Here is a 23,826-nt window from a genome sequence, read left to right on the forward strand (position 1 = left end):
CTTAATGAGGAGCCAAACAATAATGAGACACAAAATAAGCTGCCACATTATCTGAACATAAAGAAAGGTGAAGGTCTCAGTAAGGCTGAGCTCCGAGGTCACCAAAACATCTTGACTGTGTTCTTAGGAAAAAAAAGAGTTTTGGAAATGTCTGCTGTGGCAGAATGAGAGCAGCAACAAGCTGTGGAATTAAGTAATTAGTTTAATTAACAACAAGAATCGGCTTCCCATTAAGGAACTGGTTGGAGTGAAATTGGCAGGAGCTTGAAGCCCCAGTTTAGCTGGTCACCTGTTGGCTCGTTTCATATCTCATGTCTGTTTGGCTGCCATTTTATGAAGAAGTGAATAAATTTAGAAGACTGAATCCTTAAAAACAGAGCTATTGAAATGAAGGGAAAACAAGTTCATTAGCAGTGAAAACTGGTCACTGATTAGGAAAAGGGTTAGAATGAAAACCTGCAGCCACTGCGGCCCTCCAGGCCCGGAGTTCGACGGCATGTTATGCAAGGACTTCATCTGAAAATGGCACAAAATGTATTATAGGAAGTTAAAGTGCTGCAGGCAAATCATTCCTTCTAAGTGAAGCAAAAGTGACCAATGTTTTTAATTCTTTGACATTCTGTACCTACTGTAGACCTTACAGAGATAGACACTTTATTAATCCCAAGGGGAAATTCACAATATAGTGCCTTTCACTTTTATCTAAGATAGAAATGTGTGTCCCCAGTGGGAAATTTGTCTTTGTACAGAATAAAACCTCAAAGTGGCTCGGATTACTGTATAAAGGATACTGAGGTCGACATAGGGGGGCACTTTAAATCCAAAAGAGAGAGCAACCTTCGGCAGGTCCAGCGTGTTGACACTATAAATCTGCTTCAAGGAGTGAGAATCGTACGCTCGGATATAAGATTTATAGGCCTCTTGAGCAGACTTGTGCAGGTAGTAGTTTTTCTCAATCAGCTTTTCTAGCTAAAAAAAAAAAAAAAAAAATTCATCCAAATATACACTTTTAGCACTTAGTCGTGCGTTAAACAAGCAACACGGGCAAAACCTTGATATGCATTTTCAAAGAAATTCACATTATTGTAAATTATCCTTTTAAACCTTTTATCTTGTACAATTCCTCAGCAGCTACTCACCAAAATTATTCTCTTTACTAAAAATTTGAGTGCAATTAGGAATCTGTGAAAATAAACCTGTGTCTAAGTGTAGCATTAAGGAAGTTAATAATGCTGGGCTTCGATGAACAGACAAAGTGCCTATAAATAAGCATTCACCCCTCTGGTCTTTGTCACGTCTTATTTTTTGCAACACTAAATCACAGTTTGATGAAATTTGGATTTTTTTTCACACCAATCGACCGAGTGAGAGAGACACCAATGTCAAGATGAAAGAACATCTGTACAGATAACTACAATTATTAAACACTGAGTGAGTGAGTGCCTGCCTGAGGGTTCAAGTCTCTCTTTGGCAGCCATGACAGTCTCAACTCTGTGCTCTGCCATTTTTCCTCCTCCTTTGCACACTGAATAATATTCCTTAATTTCACGTGATTTCTTATGTAATGTTAAGTAAAAACTGGTAAATTCTGTTACAGAAATGCCAACATGAGAACAAACAAACAAACGTGTGCTGGTTAAATACAAGAAAGTAACACCTCACAACCTTAGTAAATGCGCACTACTCCAGTTGGGCCTACAGTAATATATCTTTTTTAAAAAGTGCATTGAACTCTTTCAGGGCTGATGTCAATTAACAAAAGTTGACTATGACAAAATCGACTTGTGACAAAACCAACTGTTATGGTTTAGCTGGACACTTGTTGCTAGAAGAAAAGTTAGCTTCATTGGTTTGACCAAGATTTCCTGCGCTTGTGTGAGTAGCAAGGCGCAAACAACGGCAAAAATGGCACTGACATCTAGCGAGAGATCAAAGTGAATGCATAAAGCAAACTTCTGCCTGGACGATGTTTTGCCTGTTATCTCTGAACTGGACTATGACTCGTCGGACTCCAATTTTGATACAAGTGATCGAAAACAAATGTGAGGCTCCAGCTTGTTGACTGGTCCCCAGCTAATCATGGTGCTGAACGGGTTCATGTAGCTGATACGCCTATGGCAATGTTCACCAGGGAGGAGTGCCACTTAACAATGATAAGAGATAGACTGCAATGCCTCAGCCACGTGAAGACAGCTTGGCAGCAAGCCTACCGCACATTCTTGTCAAATTGACTGCCACAGCATGCAGCAACCGCCGTTTTACGTTGATTTCTGTGTGAAACCATTGCTTTTCAGAAACTGTTTTTTGGAAAAAATATTCAGCCCTCAAAGAGTTAAATAGAGCAATCTTTTGCTGTATTTCAAAAACAGAAAAGGTATGGGACTAACCTGAGACTGAATATCAGAAATTTTGCTCCAGGAAAATTCAAATTCATTGAGAGGCACCTAAAATATATTTAAAAAGTGCGTAAGTAACAGGAAAACATGCAGGCGTACAGAACCATCACTATAGGAAGTTTATGTTTCACCTTGGCTTGTTTAAGATACCGAAGAAATCCCAGTTCCTCGGGCCTCAAAATGAGAAGTGCGTGGCCTCTCCCTTCAACTCCTCTGGCCGTCCTACCGACACGATGAATGTACTCCTGTGACACAAAGGCAAGAAGGGTCAGTCTCCGCTGCAGCGGGGTGAAGCTGTAAGAAACGCTACATTTTAAAACATTACTGAAACACAGTAGACAGCCGTGTCCACCAGAATTCGGGGATGTATTAAAAGCATCAAAGAAATATGAAACAATTTCCTGCTGGATTTATTTAAAATGACAACAGCTGTGGTATAGTTGCCACAATCCTCCACAACATGTAATTTAGGAGAAAGGTGCATATGTGTTGTATAAATAGTACTTTAGGCCGGCCAGTCCGGTGCACTGGTGAAGGACCTGAAGCCCTAAACCAGAGGGCCGACAGTTCAATCCCAGCTACTTGCCTAGTGTGACCCTGAGCAGGTTAGTGGTTTTTATAGTTAAACAAGCACCGGCGTTCATTATAGGGAATATAAAAGCTGTGTCTCATTTTACAGATCAGCAAGACACACACAATCACTTCATAGACAGCAGAGAAGAAAAAAAAAAGATTTAAATATGAAGTCATCACTCAAGATATTAAAAGTGTCCTATAAGTTAGTTGTCTAACCTGTTGAAGTGTGAATGTTAAACATGAGAATTCCAGGGGCGACACCAGTGGTTCCCCAAACTCTGCTGGGGACCCCCTGGGGCAGCAGGTTTTTGTTCCAACCAACTTCTGTTTTTAATCAGACTCCTAGCCTAATTACCGTATATGCTCACGTATAAGTCGGGTCTTGAAACCCGAAAAAATCGACCATAAAAATCATACCCTGACTTGTACGCCCACATTTGTCACAGCAGTGCAGCTACCAATTTCTTCCACTACTTCAATGACGTTTAATTTCAAACCAGCTTCGTATTTTCTTCTGATCGAACGCTCCATCGCAGATAAGGGATGCTCTTATGATAAAGGTGTACGAGTGTGTGAGACACACACAAATCAGTGTAAACGCTGCTTCGGAATCGTTTGAGTCACGTAGGCACAATAGAGAGACAGGGCGAGGTTAGGAGCACACGCTGATAAAGCGCATTGCCACACCCACAGAGAAAAAAAAGGCCGTGTGCTCCGTGGTTACTCTCTAAGGTGGGCGTTAACATATCATAATCTCTTGGACCAATGGCGTGAGTTTTCCGTATTCGACCAACATTATAAAATACCAGAAATAGTACGACTTATCCGCGAGTATATACGGTAAGTAAGCTCTTATTACCCAGTTTCTGTGTTTTGGGGTTAATGAAGAAATTACAAAAGTTAGTGTGCTAATACAATTTAATCGAAGTTAAGCAGTTACATGTGAATAATAATTTTTATTTATGTTCACCTTGATTTCCATTATTAACTAATTAATGGGCCCGACGCTGAAGCAGTTGCAGCCTTTCATCATTTAGTGTTGTTCACCGGGGTGTCTGTCTGCTTGTTGTTAATTGTCATTATTAAGATACAATGAAGGTGGCACAGTACACTGAATAAGGGGAAAAAATAATAGGAGAGCAACAAAAAAGAATTAAAGCATTTAAAGATAGAGCAAATAATTGAAATATTGCTAAAATGTCTTATAATGTAAAGATCATACTGCTGTGCTTTTCTTAACCTTTTAACCGCCAACTCCCTAAATATTCCCCATGCCAGGAGAAATCTGAACAATTTTCGTTTTTTTTACTTTACATTTATTCAAGCAGTATTTACCTGCTGAAATACCTGCTGAAATGTTTCAAATAAATGGTCAATCAAAGGACGTAGCTTGAACAAGCGGTCACGGTTTGGATCTTTCATATCTGGCTCAGATAACGGGCAGCAGTCCAGTTGAGATGCTGGGGATACACCCACTGATCGCCATCATCCGATGCGTCGTCATTCACAGTATCATGCAGCGCACGTTGCTGCTCATCATTGTCGCTAAAATCTTCTTCAGAACTGCTACAATCATGATCAGAATTATTGTCCAAAATCGCCTGCAAAACCTCACTTGAAGTCAGTTTACGTTTCGCCATATTCACAGCTTTCACTTTCGAATCACATCACGTGAGCGGCCAATACAAGCGCAGAGTTGTCGAAATACAACGTAGTAATAATACCCACGCCAAACTGTCAGTTATACTACGCGCCAGGCATTCACATAACCACAGGCAAATGTGCCGGATAATTCCGGCAGTAAGGCGTCAGCAATAAAGCTACGATGCCGGATATATCCGGCAGAGGGCGGTTAAGGGGTTAACACCGAGTAAAAGAGAAAAAAAAAAAAAAAAAACAGCTAACTAAATGAGATCAATCATTTATCAGTGTTTGTGAATCTGGTTGGAACAAAAACCAGCAGCCATATGGGGTCCCCAGGACCAAGCTTGGGAACCACTGGTCTCCACTGTTCAAGCAGAATTTTAACTAAAGCAAGAAATCCTTTTTCCAAATCGTGTTATGATAGGTGGCTTGAAATTCGTTGAGCTGGGTAAGGTAAATGGTGTGTGCCAGCACTGCCATCCAAGTTACAATGACAGACTGCTCATCAAGCAGTGCTGATGGCACACTAGGGAGTAATGTGATCCCTCAGCTGTCTGATGAAAACTCCAGTCCTAAACGTGTGACTGAACGCTTCAAAGCAGGTGCCTGAATACCATCTTTCACAATTAAGGTTTTAAACTTCCATACATTTTGGATCATTTGAGCTGAGGAAAGATGTGTGTGAGTGGAGTCTGACCATGTTTTGCACGTATTGATGGAGAGTGTCCAGGGGCTCCCTGCTTGGAGTTTGAATGTTCTCCATGTATGGGCAGGGGTTTCCTCTGGAGGTTATGGTTTTCTCTCATAGTACAAAGACACACCAGTTAAGTGAACCTGAATTTCTAAATGAGCTCCAGTGTATGGGTGCCATCTGAACCAAACTGAATATCCATGGAAAGAGCAGAAACCCTCAGTTTGGAAAAGGAACCCACCAGACCGAAGATGACTGGGCCAATTTGCCAGTTGAGAGCAGCAGAATTGCAGTTTCTGCCTCAAAGGGGTGTGGTACAGAATATTAGGTTAGGACTCTCAATATTTCTGTCCATGCTCTTTTAATTCCTAAAACAAAGTTCTTACCTAAATCAAAAGCCAAGTGTCTGCTCTATGGAATAAAGAATGGTGGATGCCAAATACTGTCTTTTTCAAAGGGAGAGGGGGATATCTGTTCTCAAATTTACCCAATACAGTCCAGGATATTGTGGCGTGACTGGCTACAGTCCATCCCAGCAGCATTAACCCTGGCCTGGGACTCACATCCACAATGGTCCAATTTTGATTTGCCCGTTAACCTAACCATGCATATCTTTCTCATTTGACAAAGTGGGTGGGCCACACACAAATATGGAGAGAATGTACAAAATTCTCTAGACAATGCCCACATGCAGGACTCTGGTGCCATGAGGCAGAAGGACTGGGTAATCAGGGGCATCTTAATGTGACTTCTAGGCTCCAAACAGAAAAAGAGGAAGCTTTTAATGCATTTCACCTTTGGATCATCAGGAGGATCATACTGAACAATCCAGTCCACTTCAGGGATGTCAAGACCTCTGGCAGCAACATCTGTGCAGAGCAGGATTCCGGTTTCTGCATTGCAAAACTGGAAAAAAGTGGTGGTTCTCTTGGTTTGTTTCTGCTTTCCCTAAAAAGAATAATTTGGGAGGCATTCAGCAGCAATACAACGCAAGACATTTTACATACTCAATTTTAAATGGAGCAGGTCCTATTTATCTGCTTAAATTAAGAACATTTAATTATGTGTTCACCTCTTAGATACCAGGCATTCCATGCAACCCCAAAAAAAGGTGGGTATCTAGCAACTCATCTTCTTCCTCACCACAGACCTAACAATACAAGCTTTGGCTAAACTCTGGCTGTATGTATACTAAAACGGACAACCAAGATTTTGCCTCCTGAAAACTTTGGGGAATATTTTATGGATTTTGGCCTGCTTATCACAAAAATCACCTTTTGAATTTATGTATCATGTAGTGTTTTAATGTAATCACTAATTTTATACAACTCCTCATAATTATACATATACAGGACAAACAAGTACAACTGAAACAATTGTGGTGTTCTAAAAGTAGTGTCAACCCCTACTGGAAATGCAGCTCACCTATACAAAGTAGCTTTATGTACGATTGGGAAGGCCTTGCTAAAGACTCATCACGTTAACTTCGCCGCTAAGTAAGCAGAAGTGTGGCCCCTAAACCCCTTGTCAACCCAACAAATATATTTCTGCATCCCGTTCATATAAACTTTGGACTGATGAAAAATTTAAAGTGATGAACAAAGAAGGTGAAGTATTGTGATATTTGAGACAGATGTTTCCACAAATAACCGATGCCAAGACTAATGTTGGTCCACAAATCAGACACATCAATGACAAGTGATTTGAAGATCTGCTAGTGGGGCTAAAATCACATGGAAGGCATTCAAGAATGTTATTGAGAACTTTCTGGGTAACTACAGAGCACCAAACTACATCCAGCTGGTTGACCAAGTGCGACACACTGCTAAAGATTTATCTTGTGCATCCACACATTGACTGCTAATCTTGGTGCAGTCAGAGATGAACATGGGGGGGAAAGGTTTCAGCAGGACATTGCAGTGATGGAAAAGCAGTGTAATCCACCAATACTGGCCAACTATTATTGAGCACTGAAAGCAGAAGCATCAAGTACAAGCACAAATCTGCAACAAGCGACTTTTAGCTCAACTGAACTAATGCAATGTGTCAGCATCATTAAGCGATTAAACACGCTAATTTAATAAAAGATCATTTCACATTTCTTCAAATTACTACATGATAACGGTCAATCTGAAATTATATTTGTGTTCTGCTTGACGCTGTCAATCACCAAAATACTTTCAGGAAGCAAAAATATTTTGAAAAAACAAACCGGTTATATAATGTTACTAAAGCAACTGGCTACCAGTCCTGCCCAGATGTTCCCACTCTTTGGACTGCTCACACTTATAATGGCCAGAGTAGTACAAGTGTGTGTATGGGGTTTTGTGGTGCAGTTCTTAAGTTTTGCAATATTTATGCATGGACAGTCATAGGCATGCAAAAAACCAGGAAGAGAAGCAGGAACTGACTAAAGGACTTCAGTATGGGGTCACTGGATACACATTGATATACATCACTTGATAAAAGTGGAAGAACCCTGTCTGATACCTTTTAGGAAGCTTATTGGCTATCAAACATAACAGCATAAAATGTCACTTATCCACAAATTCTTATTTCTTTCATATATACTACACAGAAATATTTGCATCTGATCCTGTGGGTATCTGACTTAAGATGAAAAATATACTTACGTGAATTGCCATGACAGGAAGATCTATGTAGTTTAAGAGCTCATAATGATATTTCACTGACATGCAGGAAGAAAAAAACACCATCAGCTTCTTCTTCCGGTTCTTCTTCAAAAAGGTAAAAAGCAACAGGAATCTTTTTTCGGATGGACACACTACATAACCCTAACAATGAGCAAAAACAAATAGCATTATACAATACATGCTGTGATGTTCTCGGTCAGTTGAATAATACATTAAAAAAATAACTGACATATCAATAACAGTAACTCTTTATATGTATATAGCACTTTTCTCACTACTGAAAAGTGTTTTACACAGTGAGTAAGGAGCCAATTCAACCACCATTAATGTATACATCAACCTGGATGATGCGATTCCAGCCATTTTTGCACCACTACACTCACCACACACATGCGCTATTAGGTGGTGAAGTGGTGAGAGCAATAGCCATTTGGTTTGGACATGTGCAGAGGAGAGATGCCGAGTATACTGGGAAAAAGATGTTAATGATACAGCTGCCAAAACAGACAAAGGCCTAAGAGGAGGTTTATGGATGTGGTGAGAGAGGACATGCAGGTGATGGGTGTGACAGAACAAGATGACGAGGATAGGAAGATATGGAAGAAGATGATCCGCTGTGGCAGCCAAAAGAAGAAGAGGAGATAGGGGAGGATTAAATAGATAATTTTATTAATCCCAAGGGGAAATTCACATACTCCAGCACGTTTACCAAAGGGTGGAATTGAAGAGTCGCATAGTTTGTGGGAGGAACAATCTCCATTAGGGGAGATCAGGGGGCCAGAATAACCACACCATGATGGGCAATTTAGCCAGGACATACTCTTTACAAAAAAAAAAAAAAAAAAAAAAAGACCTCAGTTTTATACCTCATCCAAAGGATGGCACCATTTTTACTACACAGTGTCCCATTACTGCACCGGGGTACTGAGATCCACATTCAAAACACCAGGTAAGGCAGACCCCACTGGCCTTGCCAACACCTCTTCCAGCAGCAACCCAAACTTTCCCCGGTTGGTCTCCCATCCAAGTACTTGCCGGGCCTGAACATGCTTAGCTTCAGGGGGATGAAGCACATGTGGTATGGCTGCTGGCAATGACTCGAGACAAAACAAAATAGAAATGTACGTAAAAAAGTCTAGTACAATAAAATACAAAACAGCGCTGAACAAGTTAACATACCTGTTCTAGACCCTCAACAGTTGCAGTCTCTTTATGATCATCCACGCCAACATACAGTGGCTCCTTCTTCAGGGATATTCTGGCCAGATCCTCAACTTTACGTGTTTGCGTTGCAGAAAACAGCATAGTCTGCCTCTTTTCTAAAGAAATTGAAATGACAATTTTAGAATAGTATATTAATTAAATATGGTTGGTTAAATTGAACTCCATTGCCTCTACGCAAAAACAGAATACATGTTAGTAAGTAACAAACATTAAACACGAGCAACAGAAACCGCTGTGCAAACCACAAGCAAGACACATTCAAAAAAATAAAGAGCGGCCTAGGCCAATTCAGATTTGAAATACCAGTTATGCTTTTCCAACACGCACGCACACACAGAGTTCTCAAAAATGAATTTACATCTATATTCAAAATGTGGCGTGGCCATCAGGATTATGCAATGATTAGTGCCACGTCCTCAAATACACAGCATCCAGAGTTCAAAGTTCAATTCCTGACCTTGGTCTGCAGATTCACACTCAGATCCCTTTCAATTTTTTTTCTCATTTTGTAATATTGCGGCCTTGTGCTAAAAATCACTAATATTCAGGTTTCCCACACATCAAACAACACTCAATATCCCAAAAATGACACATCAAAAAACAGGATGTTAGAAATGTTTGCAAATTTATTAAATTGAAATATCACATTGGCACAAGTCATCAGACCCTTTGCTATAACACTTGAAATCTGGCTCAGGCGCATCCCATTCTATTCAGCAACACTTGAGATGTTTCTACACCTTCTTTGGGGTCCACCTGTGGCCAGTTCAAGTGATTGGATATGTTTAGGAAAAGCACACAGCTTTCTATGAAAGGTCCCACAGTTGAGCAAAAACGGAGGTTAAAGGAATTGCCTGTAGAACTTAGATTTGTGTCAAGGCAAGATCTGAGGGAAAAAATACAAAAAAAAAAAAAAAAAAATACCCGCAGCACTGAAGGTTCCCAAGAATACTGTGGACTCCATAATTCTTAAATGGAATATGTCTGAAACAACCACAACTCTTCCTAGAGCTGGCCACGGAGACAAACTGAGCAATTGTGGGAGAAGGGTCATGGTAAGAGAGGTGACCAAAAAACCCTGATGGTTCATCTGCTGAGCTCTTAAGAGAACTTGGGAGGTTATGAAAGAAAATTCCAGAAAAACAACCTTCACCACAACACCCCATTGATCTGAGTATTATGTAGAGCGGCCAGACAGAGGCCTCTCCTCAGTTTGCAAAATGGCACCTAAAAAACTGTGAAGACTATGAAAAACAAGATTCTCTGGTCTGATGAAACCAAGATTAGCGTCACATCTGAAGAAAACCAGGCACCACTTGTCTCCTGTTCAACTTCAAATTGTGAAGAATGGAGGTGGCGGCATCACGTTGTGGGTCTGATTTTCAGAAGCAGGGACTGGGAAACTAGACAAGGTTGAGGGAATGCTGAAAGGAGCAAACTACAGAGATATCTCTATTATAATAAAAAAATGAAGGTTAGGTGGATTGGTGATTCTAAATTGGCCCTAGTGTGTGCTTGGTGTGTGGGTGTGTTTGTCCTGCGGTGGGTTGGCACCCTGCCCAGGATTGGTTCCCTGCCTTGTGCCCTGTGTTGGCTGGGATTGGCTTCAGCAGACCCCCGTGACCCTGTGTTCGGGTTCAGCGGGTTGGAAAATGGATAGATGGATGGATGGAATAAAAAAAAATCCTGGGACGAGACGTGACTTTTTCAGAGATTCTTTCATGTCACGTGAGACGAGACTTTGTGCAGAGATTTTACCACGCCCAGGGATGGAAATAAAAGACAAAGAGTAGAAGACCAAGTAAAACATTGTAAAGAGGTTCAAAAACGTTGGCGTGATACACATGCAGAGCAGGTCAGAGATAATGGAAGTACAAAAAATTCAAAAGTCTCAAAAAAAAAAAAAAATGATAGTAAAGATCGTATTAGCACAAACAAACAGAAATTATTACTCAGTGAGATAACAGAACAGTGAAGAGAGATCAAATATATTGTTCGGACTTAAACTAAGTCAGAGACTTGTAAATCGTTTAATTCGTGTTGCCATCAGGGAAAAGAAGTGTTTCTTCCCAAGCAAGAGGTGTAACTGTGAGGATTAAAAAGATGTGTTGTCTGGTGAAAGTGAAATTCACATGCACGAGCGGCAGAGACGGTAATGGGGGGGGGTTTACGGGGGGAACGTTGTTGAACAAAGCTGTTCAGAACACTGTCTGGACCTCAGACTGGGCCAAAATAGATCAACTTCCAGTAGGGACTAAGCAAAGACAACACAGATGTGGCGTTAATGTCCCTCAGTGGCCCAGCCAGAGCCTGGACTCGAACATGCCAGGAGAGACCTGAAAAGAGCTGTCCACCAATGGTCTTCCTCCAAGCTGACAGAGCTTATAACTGAAGATCTGAAGAGAAGAATAGCAGAAAATCTGCAAATCCAGTTGTGTGAAGCTTCTTGTGTCAGACCCCAGAAGACTCCAGACTGGAAGGGTCTGAATATTTGTGCCAATGGAATATTTCAGTTATTTATTTTTAATAAATGTGAAAAAAAAATTAAATCCTGTTCTAGTTTGTGATTTTGGTGTATTGAGTGTTGCTTGAAGTGGGAGAAAATTAAATCGATTTTAAATATTTGGTACTTTTCAAGTCAAAAAAGTTATTTCTTCACAAACATGACATACACCATATATGCGTGTTTGCCATGCAAAACTGTGTTCTAAAGTTAAGCATTTTCTATAAATTTTTTAAAATCTATAATCAGACCTTGTACCTTTTAATGCAGCCCATGGGGCACACCGTAAAAAGCCTTAAAAGCTTATCAAATATGTCAAGCCAAAAAAAGTTGTCAAGCGTCTTGAGATTACATAAACATTCTAAAATAACTTGTGTCATTTTTGAAACATAAAAAAAAAACAAAAACACCAATATTATGACATTCAACTATTTTAAAAGATAATCAGCCGTCTGCACTACATAAGCACTTGTCTTCTTCTTTTACCCATCTCCAACTCCATCTCTCCCTGCCATGGGTGCACCATGTATAGGTTACTAATGTACAGTGACCCCTCGCTATATCGCGCTTCCCCTTTCGCGGCTTCACTCTATCGCGGATTTTATATGTAAGCATATTTAAATATATATCGCGGATTTTTTGCTGGTTCGCGGATTTCTGTGGACAATGGGTCTTTTAATTTCTGGTACACGCTTCCTCAGTTGGTTTGCCCAGTTGATTTCATACAAGGGACGCTATTGGCAGATGGCTGAGAAGCTACCCAACGTACTTTTCTCTCTCTCTCTCTTGCGCTGACTTTTTCTGATCCTGACGTAGGGGGATTGAGCAGGGGGGCTGTTCGCACACCTAGACTATACGGACGCTCGTCTAAAAATGCTGAAAGATTATCTTCACGTTGGCCACCTTCTGTGCAGCTGCTTCCTGAAACGACATGCTGCACGGTGCTTCGCATACTTAAAAGCACGATGGGCATGTATTGATTTTTTTCTCTCTCTCTCTGCTCCTGACGGAGGGGGTGTGAGCTGCCACCTTCAACAGCTTTGTGCCGCGGTGCTTCGCATACTTAAAAGCAAACAGCCCTATTGATTTGTTTGCTCCTTTGAAGAGGAAGATATGTTTGCATTCTTTTAATTGTGAGACTGAACTGTCATCTCTGTCTTGTCATGGAGCACAGTTTAAACTTTTGAAAAAGAGACAAATGTTTGTTTGCAGTGTTTGAATAACGTTCCTGTCTCTCTACAACCTCCTGTGTTTCTGCGCAAATCTGTGACCCAAGCATGACAATATAAAAATAACCATATAAACATATGGTTTCTACTTCGCGGATTTTCTTATTTCGCAGGTGGCTCTGGAACGCAACCCCCGCGATGGAGGAGGGATTACTGTATAGGTTACATTATAAAATGCCAAGCTTGATAATGTTTTTTTTTTTTTAATTTATAGAAACCATTTCACTTTAGAAAACAATTACGTGTAACATATGTAAATATACTGCGGTGGGTTGGCACCCTGCCCGGGATTGGTTCCTGCCTTGTGCCCTGTGTTGGCTGGGATTGGCTCCAGCAGACCCCCCGTGACCCTGTGTTCGGATTCAGCGGGTTGGAAAATGGATGGATGGATATGTAAATATACCTTTTGTTTTTTTTTTAAGAAATAACTGACTTGAAAAATAAATTTTTCCTTAAGACTTGAAGAGATGTGAAAAAAAAGTGAAGGAGCCAAAATACTTTCTGAATTCACTAAGCTCTGCCTTTCCAAACACTGGTGCACTGTTCAGGGCTGATTGCCTGCCTTGTGTCCAATGCTGATCCACTCAACGTTCTCCCAACTCACACGATCCTGATCGGGAGTAAGCAAATAATATTTCAGCTTCTGTTTTCTGTTGTGGAATATCTTACTTGGTAAAAGTTTGATGATCTGTTTCAGTTCTTCTTCGAATCCAACCTCCAGAATACGATCTGCTTCATCAATGATTAGACACTGTAAGTTTTTGTACATAAACCCAGAAGTGTTCTAAATAAAGAAATACAAATATTTATAATTAGTAGCCATGGGACAAACCCCCCAAATTATTTTAACTTAACTTCAAAGCCAGATGTGATGAATAAAGTACAGATCTATAATAAAATTCAAGGGCTTGTAGGCCACGCAGTTCCTGTGAATAAATGAGAACAGACCATTCAGTCCAGCAAGCTTCCTATCTTATTTACCTAACTTCTCCCAAATATACGTGTCAACTTTTGAAGTTCACTCCTCAGTTCTACTCTTTATCACACTACTTGGCAACTTATTTCATGTCTCAATGGCTCACTGTGTGTAGAAAAAAGACATTCAGTTTTAGTTTTCTTTTTTGTGAAATTTTACTCTCGACAATAATGACTTGTTTAAAAGTAACAGCTGTCATCAACCATACTGATTCCCTTCAAAATTTGAAACACTTCAAATTCTGTCGTCTCTTTCTTAAACTGATAAAAGTTCAACTCTTTCAATCTTTCCTTATACCTCAAACAGTTCTAAATCAGCCTAGTTGCTATTCTCTGGACTTTCTCCAAGTCCAAGACCAATACCAAACTCCAGACTCCCTGATAATTATGTAGTACTTGTTTCTTCCACACCTTACGCTGTATGACACACAAATGAACACAGCGCAAATCTTTTAAAATAGCCTGCAGTTTACTAAGCAGCAATTTCAATTTCATCTTTACCTGTTCATTTTCCAATTAAAAGTGTAAGCTGCTGCATTTTAAATGAGCTCTCTGCCCAAACTCAAGTGGTGCCAGTTTTTGTGATCGTTTTTTTTTACCGAACAATTCACTTTTTAATATGAAAATTGGCCAATTTTGATTGGCGGCCAATGAATTGGAGCATCCTTACTCTCTGGTCATTTGATTTTATTGCTTCCTAACAGAATTACAGGTATTAGTGAAACATGATCTCCCTGCCTAAGCTAACGCTGTTTGCTAATACACCTTATTTATGACACAAGGAGCTCTACCTCCTCCTTAACTAATGCATGTATTAATTTACTCATGATGCATGTTAAACTTACCGGCCTATAGTTACTTGGATCACCTCCTCATTGACTCTTCTTTACTAAAATACTGAAAAAAAAAACCTCTATGGGTCATTTTTCACCTTTTCTGCCTTTTAACTTTCATGGTATCCTTTTAACTATTGCTCTTAAAAGCCTTATGGTCACTTTTGGAATTAACTGTCCTGTACACCTTATACAGCAGTTTTTTTTTTTCCTCGTTCGTCTTATGGCTATTACTTTGGATTTAAAATTTCTAAGATGCAGCAAGGTTTTCAGGTTGCCAATAACATATTCCTGTAAACCTGGTGAGTTGCAGGCCAATTTCTTCCTAATTAGAAATCAATGCTCAATTACAAATGTAGCTCTACAAATCTTTTACCATCATTACAATTACCACTAACAGCATCCTTGGACTTGTAGCACATTTTAATCATGTTAGCTTTACAAACAGAAAGAGTACCTGCACCAAAAGTCTGAGATTTAAAATTAAAAGTATTCAAAACTTCCGAAGATGACATCATTTTATAAATATTTAATCCGAAATATAATAAAAAAGTTGATGTTTGAAAACACTAAATAAAGTAACCCATCAATTGATTTCCTTTCAATATTGCCATCTTCCGTAATTTAAAATGATTACATTACCAAGTCCCTCATCGATGTGAGAGATCAACAAAGGCCATCTTGTCTGGTACGAACCAACATAAGAGCTACTGTGGCACAAATCACAGATAATTTTAATGATGGTTATGAGAGTAAATTGTCATGACACACGATGCAGCTATCCCTGCTGCTTAGGCCATTCACAGTAAATCATGCCCCTCATGGCCTGTCCACTGTCAAAAACGCATACAATGGCAATGTGTCGAAGTGGGCCTTAGCTGTGCACATTATACAAAAGAAAAAAGGTCCTTTGATCCAAGTATGCAATGCATCACTTATCTGGTAAAACATAGTAGCAGGATACACGGTGGGAAGAAGATAAGCCAACAGAGGGAGTGCGATGCTTTGGGCAATGTTCTGCTGAGAAACTCTGGATCCGGGCATTTATGTGGACGTTAATTTGACACACATCACCTACCTAAATATTACTGTACACCAGATACACCCTTTCATAGAAGCTGTATTCCACAATGGAAGTGGCATCTTTCAGCAGGATAATGCACCCTGCCTCCCTCCACAAATGGTTTGAAGAACATGATCAAGAGTTCAAGGTTTTGCTCTGGCTTCCAATTCCCCAGATCTCAGTTCAATCAAGCATCTGTGGAATGTGCCGGCATAACAAGTCCAATCTGTGGCAGCTCCATCTAGAAACTTACAGGAGTTAGAGGATCTGCTGCTAACATCCTGGTGCCAGATACCACAGGTCACCTTCAGAAATCTAACGTCCAAGCTTCGGCGGGTTGAAGCTGTTTTGATGGCACATGGAGGAGTAACAGCGTAGCAGGTAGGTGGTCATGATATTTCCATACTATCATAACTGTGTTATCCATTCCATGAGAAAAATTAAACAGCTTGAAGAATGCAAGCTTCAATTACTACTAAGAAATTCATATCTTATATAAATTATAAAAATAATTCAAAATTGAATCCAGTGTATCAGACAAAATTCTTCTGGTATGTATTCTGAAAAAAATATTACCACCTGCATGCTAAAAATTAGTGTAAAGCTTGAAAGCAAAAATTAAATATAAGACACAAAACATGCAAATGGAAACAGAAAATATGGTTTTATACAAGTGTATAAGTGTCTTGAAGGTAATGTCCGAGTATGGACTTATAAGTAAACTGTGTGTAATACAAAAGTGAATCCTTTTAAGAATACTAACTAGAGCGCTAGGGGGTTCAGCCTGATGTCCAAGTCAATGAAAACAACGATACAGGATAGGAAGAAGCTGTATCTTGTACTGTTCTTGCTTGGCTGCGGAATGAGCAGAATGCAAGTAAGAAAGAAACAGGCATTACCAGTTTGAAAGGTGAATACCTGCTACTGAATTTGAGTAGCAGAGCATTCATAAATGTTTAGATGGTTAAGAGGTACACCTATGAGCTCAGTTAATGAGCAGTACGCTCTTAAAAATAAAAGGTGCCAGAGTGTTTTTTCAGAGCAATGCCACAGGGGAGCCAGGTTTTATCCTTAAAAGTATACACAAATATATTATGCCATTATCTACCAAAATCATCAGAATTTAAATAACGATTAGGTTTTCAGACTACAGCGTCACCCGTCCCTATACATTAAATATAAAAATATGACTGGCAAATCTACCAGATATTGAAAAATTGAGCACTCAAGCATGAATGGTATAGTCTTTTATTCCACTTGTGTAGTCAATACTCAACTGATCTGCCCAGAGTTTGATTAAATAAAGACCTTTTACTTGATCAAATGAAACATTCATGTTTGTAAAATAAACTAAATCACCAGAAATTAAACTTATTTAAAATATAATTTTAAAAATGGAACAATTAAAAGTATGTCTCATTTGAGCAGGTTTTATAAATCTTTTTTAAGCAATCACTGAAGGCTTACATGGTCTACATAATTCCTAGTGTTATTTGTCAGACTCGTTCTAATGTATGCATCTTTATTTGCACCAGCTCACAGTCTGTTATGACAAAGTCTTTCAAATACTGTTGTAATTTAGCCTACTAACAGAAATGCTGATTGCTGTTTTACCTGCTTGTTTTACAGGAGCATTAAGTTGTTACTAAGGAACAATTTTGCTTGCCAGACCATATTGCTTATTTTGTAATTACTGATACCAGAAAAATAAACTTTGGCCCAGTACTGTACTATAAGCTGCACTGTCATAAAAGCAAAGAAAATGCAGTGCACTTTTTAATCTACATTATGTGACAAAACAATTTGCATGGATTTTGGTTTTATGAGAATTTTCCTGAACTGTTATAGGATACTTTCTGAATTAAAGTGTTACTGAACAGGTAGTTAAAACAAATATAAACTCAACCTACTATCCATGTAAATGACTTGTTTTGAAAGAGTGATGTAGCGGCCAAAGCAATGAATTTTAAAACTTCAGAGTAGCTAGTTCAATTTCTCATCGGTATTTAGTTCAATGTGTGACCTTCAGCTAGTTACTTAAGCAAAATGTTCATATTTACCTTTTCACTTTGGAGCTCAAAAAAAGCCAACCAGTGACATCACTGCTGTAGTACCGAGCTAGAAGAACTTAAATAACCAGAATCAAACATAACTGTTTCCCTTATATCTGCCTGTACTCTACTTGCAAATAATGCATGTACAGTGATCCCTCGCTATATCGTGCTTCGTCTTTCGCGGCTTCTAAATGTAAGCATATGTGAATATATATCGCGGATTTTTCACTGCTTCGTGGATGTCTGCGGTCTACAGTACGTGTGCTTCCTCAGTTGATTTGCCCATTTGAATTCAAACAAGGGACGCTATTGGCGGATGGCTGAGAAGCTACCCAATCAGAGCACGCGGTTAAGTTCCTGTGTGTTGCTGATTGGCTCAGCGACGGAGTGCTGCATTAACCAGGAAGTCTCATCTCACTCATTCAGCATTAAGATGCAAATGATTGCAGAAAAGGTAAAAGTTTTGGATATGTTGAAGGAAGGAAACAGCTACACCACTGCAGGACACCATTACAGCATAAATGAGTCCACGATTCTTTTTATTTAAAAAGGAGGAAAAGCATATAAGATCTACGGCCGCAGTGTCTTTTAACCAGGGCGCAAAATGAGTTGCAAGTGGACGTGATAAGGCAGTAGTCTGGATGGAATCTGCTTTAGGGATTTGGATTGAAGAGTGATGGAAGAACAACAACGGCGGTGCTAAACAGTCACCTGAAGAGGCTCCTTTAGAAGAGCTGTAACACTATCCTTTGTTGTGCAGCAAAATTAAACTCATCGTTATCGGACAAGTCGTCGTGTCATTGTTGGTGAGTAACCATAATTAATTATTTACGTACAGTACTTATTACATGTACATAGTTTAGTGTCACTGTACACACATTTTACTGTATACAATTTTTCTTGCATTGTACGTATTTATTGATGGTGGCCTGTCTGTCGTAATGGCTGTAACATATGTGATATCGGAGACGCTCGATATCTTTAAAATAATATTTAGGTTTTACTGTATGTAAACTGTGTTTACATACATAATTTCAACGAATCTTACCTAATATCTAAGAGACTACAAAGGGTTTATGCTGTATAATTGTGCGTGAAATGTTTATAATAGTGTGGGAGAGTTTATAAGGGCTTAAAATATATAAAAATAACCATATAAACATATGGTTTCTACTTCGCAGATTTTCTTATTTCGTGGGTGGCTCTGGAACGCAACCCCCACGATGGAGGAGGGATTACTGTAAACAATTTTACTATTTTCAGAATTTTTAAGTCTCCTTGTTTAAAGGTGTCAGCTAAATATAATTCTCATTGGCCAGTGATTACTATAGTACACGTAGTAAACCCTAACACTAAAAGAATTACCTGCAAATGATCAAGCAGTCTGCCAGGAGTTGCTACCAAAATATTGATGCCATTCGCTAATTTCTGTGCTTCGGCAGAACGGTTGCTTCCTCCCATAATCAGTCCATATGTGTGAAAATGGTGTGCCATCACTTCTTTTAGGACCCCATATGTCTGCATTGCTAGTTCTCGAGTTGGGGACAAAATGATCACGCCAGTGCCTAGTAACAAAAATCACAAAAAATAATAAAAATAACTCATCACCATAAAAGTGTTTAAACATCAATCAAACCTTCTAGTACATTTTTTTTTTTGTTAATTGTTCCCATTTTCACAATTTCTGAAAAGAAATTCCCGAAAAGGTAAAACTAGCCTTAGGCTCTCAACAAAAGGCTTTCTGATGGCAACTCAATGAGAATAGGAATTTTCTCAGAGTTACTTAACTTTTCAAATAAAAATCCAAAAATCTGACACAACTAATTAATCTATGCATCAATACATATTCATTAACCCTTAAACCGTTGGAACCGGCTAAAGTCGGTTTCCAGTGCAATTTGGAAGCACGCCGGAGCAGAGTATATTCAGCGACGTACATTCATTGAATGCCACAACCGGCTATAGTCACTTCACAGAGCAATTTGCCAGCACGCCGGAGCTGATCAGTCAGTGCCATATATTTGTTGAGCAGCCAGGTCAAGACCACTGGTGCCCCCTGCAGAACTGCAGCATCACTGTCCCTGGGATTCAGCCGCTGCACTGGACTAGCTTGCAAGTATCAGCGTTTACCTCTGTGTGCAGCCAGGTCAAGCGCAGTTGGCTCGGTGATTTACTGAATTTCATCAATGGCATCAGTTGCACCTTGTACATATAATAATTGATTGTTGCAGTAGTCTTTCCAGTTCATTGGCAGCGTGTAAAATGATCAGTGTTGCACTGTGATTCTCTTTGCATGAAAAAAAGTGTTCCATTAAAATTTCACATTATCTTTGTGAATTGTGACATTTACTTAAAAAGTGCAGCAAAAAAGTATTTGGAGTCCAGGGGTGCATGAACCCCAAAGTATGTGGCAGTTTAAGGGTTAAAAACCAGTTGTATACTTAAAGCAATTTAACCGTTCATTGGTTCGTGTATATCGAACATAGTCACAGCAAAGACTCCAGTATTAAATGACTGTCAATTTGACTTTACATTAAAAAAAACCAAAAAAAAAAAACCAACATTTTCCAAAATTTAGAAGTATACTCACCATTTCTAGGCATAAACTTTAACTTGTAAATCAGCTCAATAGCAGGAATTAAAAATGCCAGTGTCTTTCCACTTCCTGTTCGTGCAGCAGCCAAAATATCCCTGAAAAATTAAGTAATTTGCTTAAAAGTCAGAATAATAAAGAAGCAAATAAATAACTATGTCTAAAAAAAGACAGCAAAGTATGGTGACATACTGGTTGGTGCTAATGCCTATTAGCTCTTGAGCATTCAGTTAAATCATAAACTGTTACTCTTTTTCTTTATAGGTACGAGGAACTCACATTTTTCAGGGTAGTTCTTCTCCAAGTGCAAAATACAGATTAATGCATGTACATCTTGTTCCCACGTTAGCTGTGATATGTTATTCTGAAGCATGCACTTGTGTAGGTCTAGCAGTCTGCCTACTCAGACACTCCATTATTTAAAACACAAAAAAACACTCTAAAATTCAATTATAAAGAATTCCACTTTTATATGGTATACTTCAACTAACCTGCCTTCCAACAGAGGCCTGATGCTCTTGTGCTGAATTTCAGTCATTTGTTCAAAGCCCATATCCTTTATTCCCTTTAAAGTATTTTCACTGACCATATCGCTGAGAGAACTGAAGGATGAGTCTTCAAAAGCACCTGAAGATTAAAACCAGTTATATTTAGATAAAATTCTGTCTATTTGTCCCCAGGGGGAAATGCAGCAGTATGTTCAAACAATCTTGTAAAATATTACGAGCAATAAAAACTGTTTTACAATACCTTCTGGAAAACCTTTTGGTGAGGGTGTTCAAATTTATAAAGATAAATGCAATTCGCTATTCTTTCTCTTCATCTGTATTACCTTCCACAGACCTAACCACCAATGCTCCCTCCATTTGGATCATCACCCTCCCATGCTACATAGTATCCTTTCAATGGTAAGGAAAAGGTTTACTTTACAAGAATCTTGCCATAATTAGTATCCATCATTAATTTACTTATTTGAGGAGATTTTTTTTTTATCTAATCATGGTATATTTAGAATCCTTTTTAACAGACCTTGCATTAAGCTCATAAAAGATAAATTTCTCAGTGACATACAGGAACTGTCATGTTGGTATTCTAAGAAGAATTACAGGAATAAATCTCATTTATAAATTGGACTATGGGCACATTTATTATCAGCATTGTTGACAACATTCTGTCAAGCTAGTCATCATGCAAAATTGTGTGTAAAACAGAAACTGAGAAAACAAAAGTAAACTATTTCAATGGATATACACACAATTGGTCAGAGTTTGATAAATCAATGTCATCTGGCCAAATTTCTAAATCAAATACTCAATGAAATGTCTTTTAGAAGGTGTAGGCTTATTACTTACTGCCAGGCAGTTCGATGAACCTTTTAACTACAAACGTTTATTGGTGCTTTACCCTCTAACTTCTCACTGGGTTACATACATATTAAGTGGTGGCAACCAGATTACACCTACACGGTTTAGAACATCGTTGCTTCCGTCAACTTGGGCTTTGCAGTGAAGTTCAGTCCATAAATATGCAATGAAAAAAATATTTCTGCCAAGATTATAGTTATACATAGACACTCTTAAATTGTATAGCTAAATGCTTAAATATTGTATAGCTAAACAATACTTTAACTAATGTGAAGCTCTCAAAAGGTATAAAAACCATTTTCTAAGAAGCACAACAAGTTCATAAACAAGAGGAAGCCACTCAGTTTATCAATGTCATTTATTCAGCTAAAAGCGATGTTATCCCAATATTTCATCCAAATGCCTCTTAAAGGTTGTTTTTACTTCCACTAATATAACTTTGGTAGTTTGTTACAGATTCCTACAATAATTTGTGTGAAGGACTGCTTCCTGTCTTCCATCTTAAAGGCACATCTCTTTCTTTTGCATTGGTGCTGGAGTGCATGATTTACTATTTAACTTTGATTACTTTCATCTAACGACTTACCTGTTAACCCTGAAGGCAACCGAGGTCCATTCTCGTCTTCACTGGATTCAGATCCAAGTTCATCTTCACACTGGTCTTCAGTCGTCTGCTCTGCTGTATCAGCAAAGTTTTCTACCACTTTTGGTGGATCCTCCTCTTCGTCCAATTGCTTTTGTTTTTTTGCTTTTTTAACAGCTGCATAAAAAAAAAAAAAAAAAAAAAAAGTCAGCCGAATACAGAAAACATTACATTTCTTCTTTGAATGGTGATTAAGCAATGATTCTAAAAGCAGATGGATACGTATGTTTAGCAAGACAATGGTAATAAAGAAAGTGAAACCTACTAAAGGAGCAAAGATACGAGTAGCAGCACATAAACTGGACAAGAATGAGAGTGATTTTCGGGTGTGTACTAGTAAGGGATTTGAATTATCAATAAAATTTATACTCTATCAACAACATCCACTTTAAACACAAAATAAAAAAGAAAAAAAAATACCCAGATGTCTTTTGAAATGTTTACCTTGCAGTCAGTGCTACATCTGGTTCGCGGATTTCTGCGAACAACGGGTCTTTTAATTTATGGTACATGCTTCCTAAGTTGGTTTGCCCAGTTGATTTCATACAAGGGACGCTATTGGCAGATGGCTGAGAAGCTACCCAACCAGAGCACGTATTACGTATTAAATAAAACTCCTCAATGATATAAGATATGCTTCCCACACGGTGCTTTGCATACTTGAAAGACCGAACAGCACGTATTGATTTTTGATTGTTTGGTTTTCTCTCTCTCTCACTCTCTCTGACATTCTCTGCTCCTGACGGAGGGGGTGTGAGCAGGGGAGCTGTTCGCACCCCTAGACGATACGGACGCTCATCTAAAAATGCTGAAAGATTATCTTCACATTGCTCCCTTCCTTGCAGCTGGTTTGTCCGGCGGTGCTTCGCATACTTAATTGCCAAACAGCCCTATTGATTTTTGATTGTTTGCTTTTCTCTCTCTCTCTGACAGCCTCTGCTCCTGACTTGCACTCCTTTGAAGATGAAGATATGTTTGCATTCTTTTAATTGTGAGACGGAACTGTCATCTCTGTCTTGTCATGCAGCACAGTTTAAACTTTTGACTAAAGGGTGTTATTTCATGTCTAGAGGGCTCTAATAATGTTAAAAAACTTATTTAGAAGGCAGTAAACAGGATTTCTATGCTCTAACTGTGAAAATATACGATTTATAAACAAAGAATCCTACTTCGCGGTGGAGTCTGGAACAGATTAACCATGATAAATGAGGGTTTACTGTATGTATGTATGTATGTATTATATATATATATATATATATATATATATATATATATATATGGTTCCATGACAACTCCCCACCTTAGTCAATTCCCCACATTCCCAACTCCCCACAATTACAATTCCCCACATCACAATTCCCCACATTGCAATTCCCCAAATTCA

General features: G+C 38.9%; 2 protein-coding genes across 4 annotated transcripts in view; one reads left to right on the plus strand and one right to left on the minus strand.

Annotated features, from left to right (window-relative positions):
* ccdc93 (coiled-coil domain containing 93) overlaps nt 1-23,826 on the plus strand; it is an 876,647-nt gene that overhangs the window by 60,375 nt on the left and 792,446 nt on the right. The gene's annotated exons all lie outside the window — the stretch shown is intronic.
* The window catches only part of ddx18 (DEAD (Asp-Glu-Ala-Asp) box polypeptide 18), a 29,433-nt gene that overhangs the window by 441 nt on the left and 5,166 nt on the right, over nt 1-23,826 (minus strand). Inside the window, exons 3-13 of the mRNA XM_028807975.2 lie at nt 22,386-22,559; nt 20,927-21,062; nt 20,433-20,533; nt 19,208-19,407; nt 13,587-13,701; nt 9,141-9,280; nt 7,941-8,102; nt 6,103-6,255; nt 2,528-2,641; nt 2,388-2,444; nt 792-969 (exon numbers count right to left, since the gene is read on the minus strand). Coding sequence (XP_028663808.2) covers nt 792-969; nt 2,388-2,444; nt 2,528-2,641; nt 6,103-6,255; nt 7,941-8,102; nt 9,141-9,280; nt 13,587-13,701; nt 19,208-19,407; nt 20,433-20,533; nt 20,927-21,062; nt 22,386-22,559 — 1,530 coding nt within the window. The remainder of the gene's footprint in view (nt 1-791; nt 970-2,387; nt 2,445-2,527; nt 2,642-6,102; nt 6,256-7,940; nt 8,103-9,140; nt 9,281-13,586; nt 13,702-19,207; nt 19,408-20,432; nt 20,534-20,926; nt 21,063-22,385; nt 22,560-23,826) is intronic.

The sequence above is a fragment of the Erpetoichthys calabaricus genome, chromosome 8, assembly GCF_900747795.2.
Source record: "Erpetoichthys calabaricus chromosome 8, fErpCal1.3, whole genome shotgun sequence".
Classification (NCBI taxonomy): domain Eukaryota; kingdom Metazoa; phylum Chordata; class Cladistia; order Polypteriformes; family Polypteridae; genus Erpetoichthys; species Erpetoichthys calabaricus.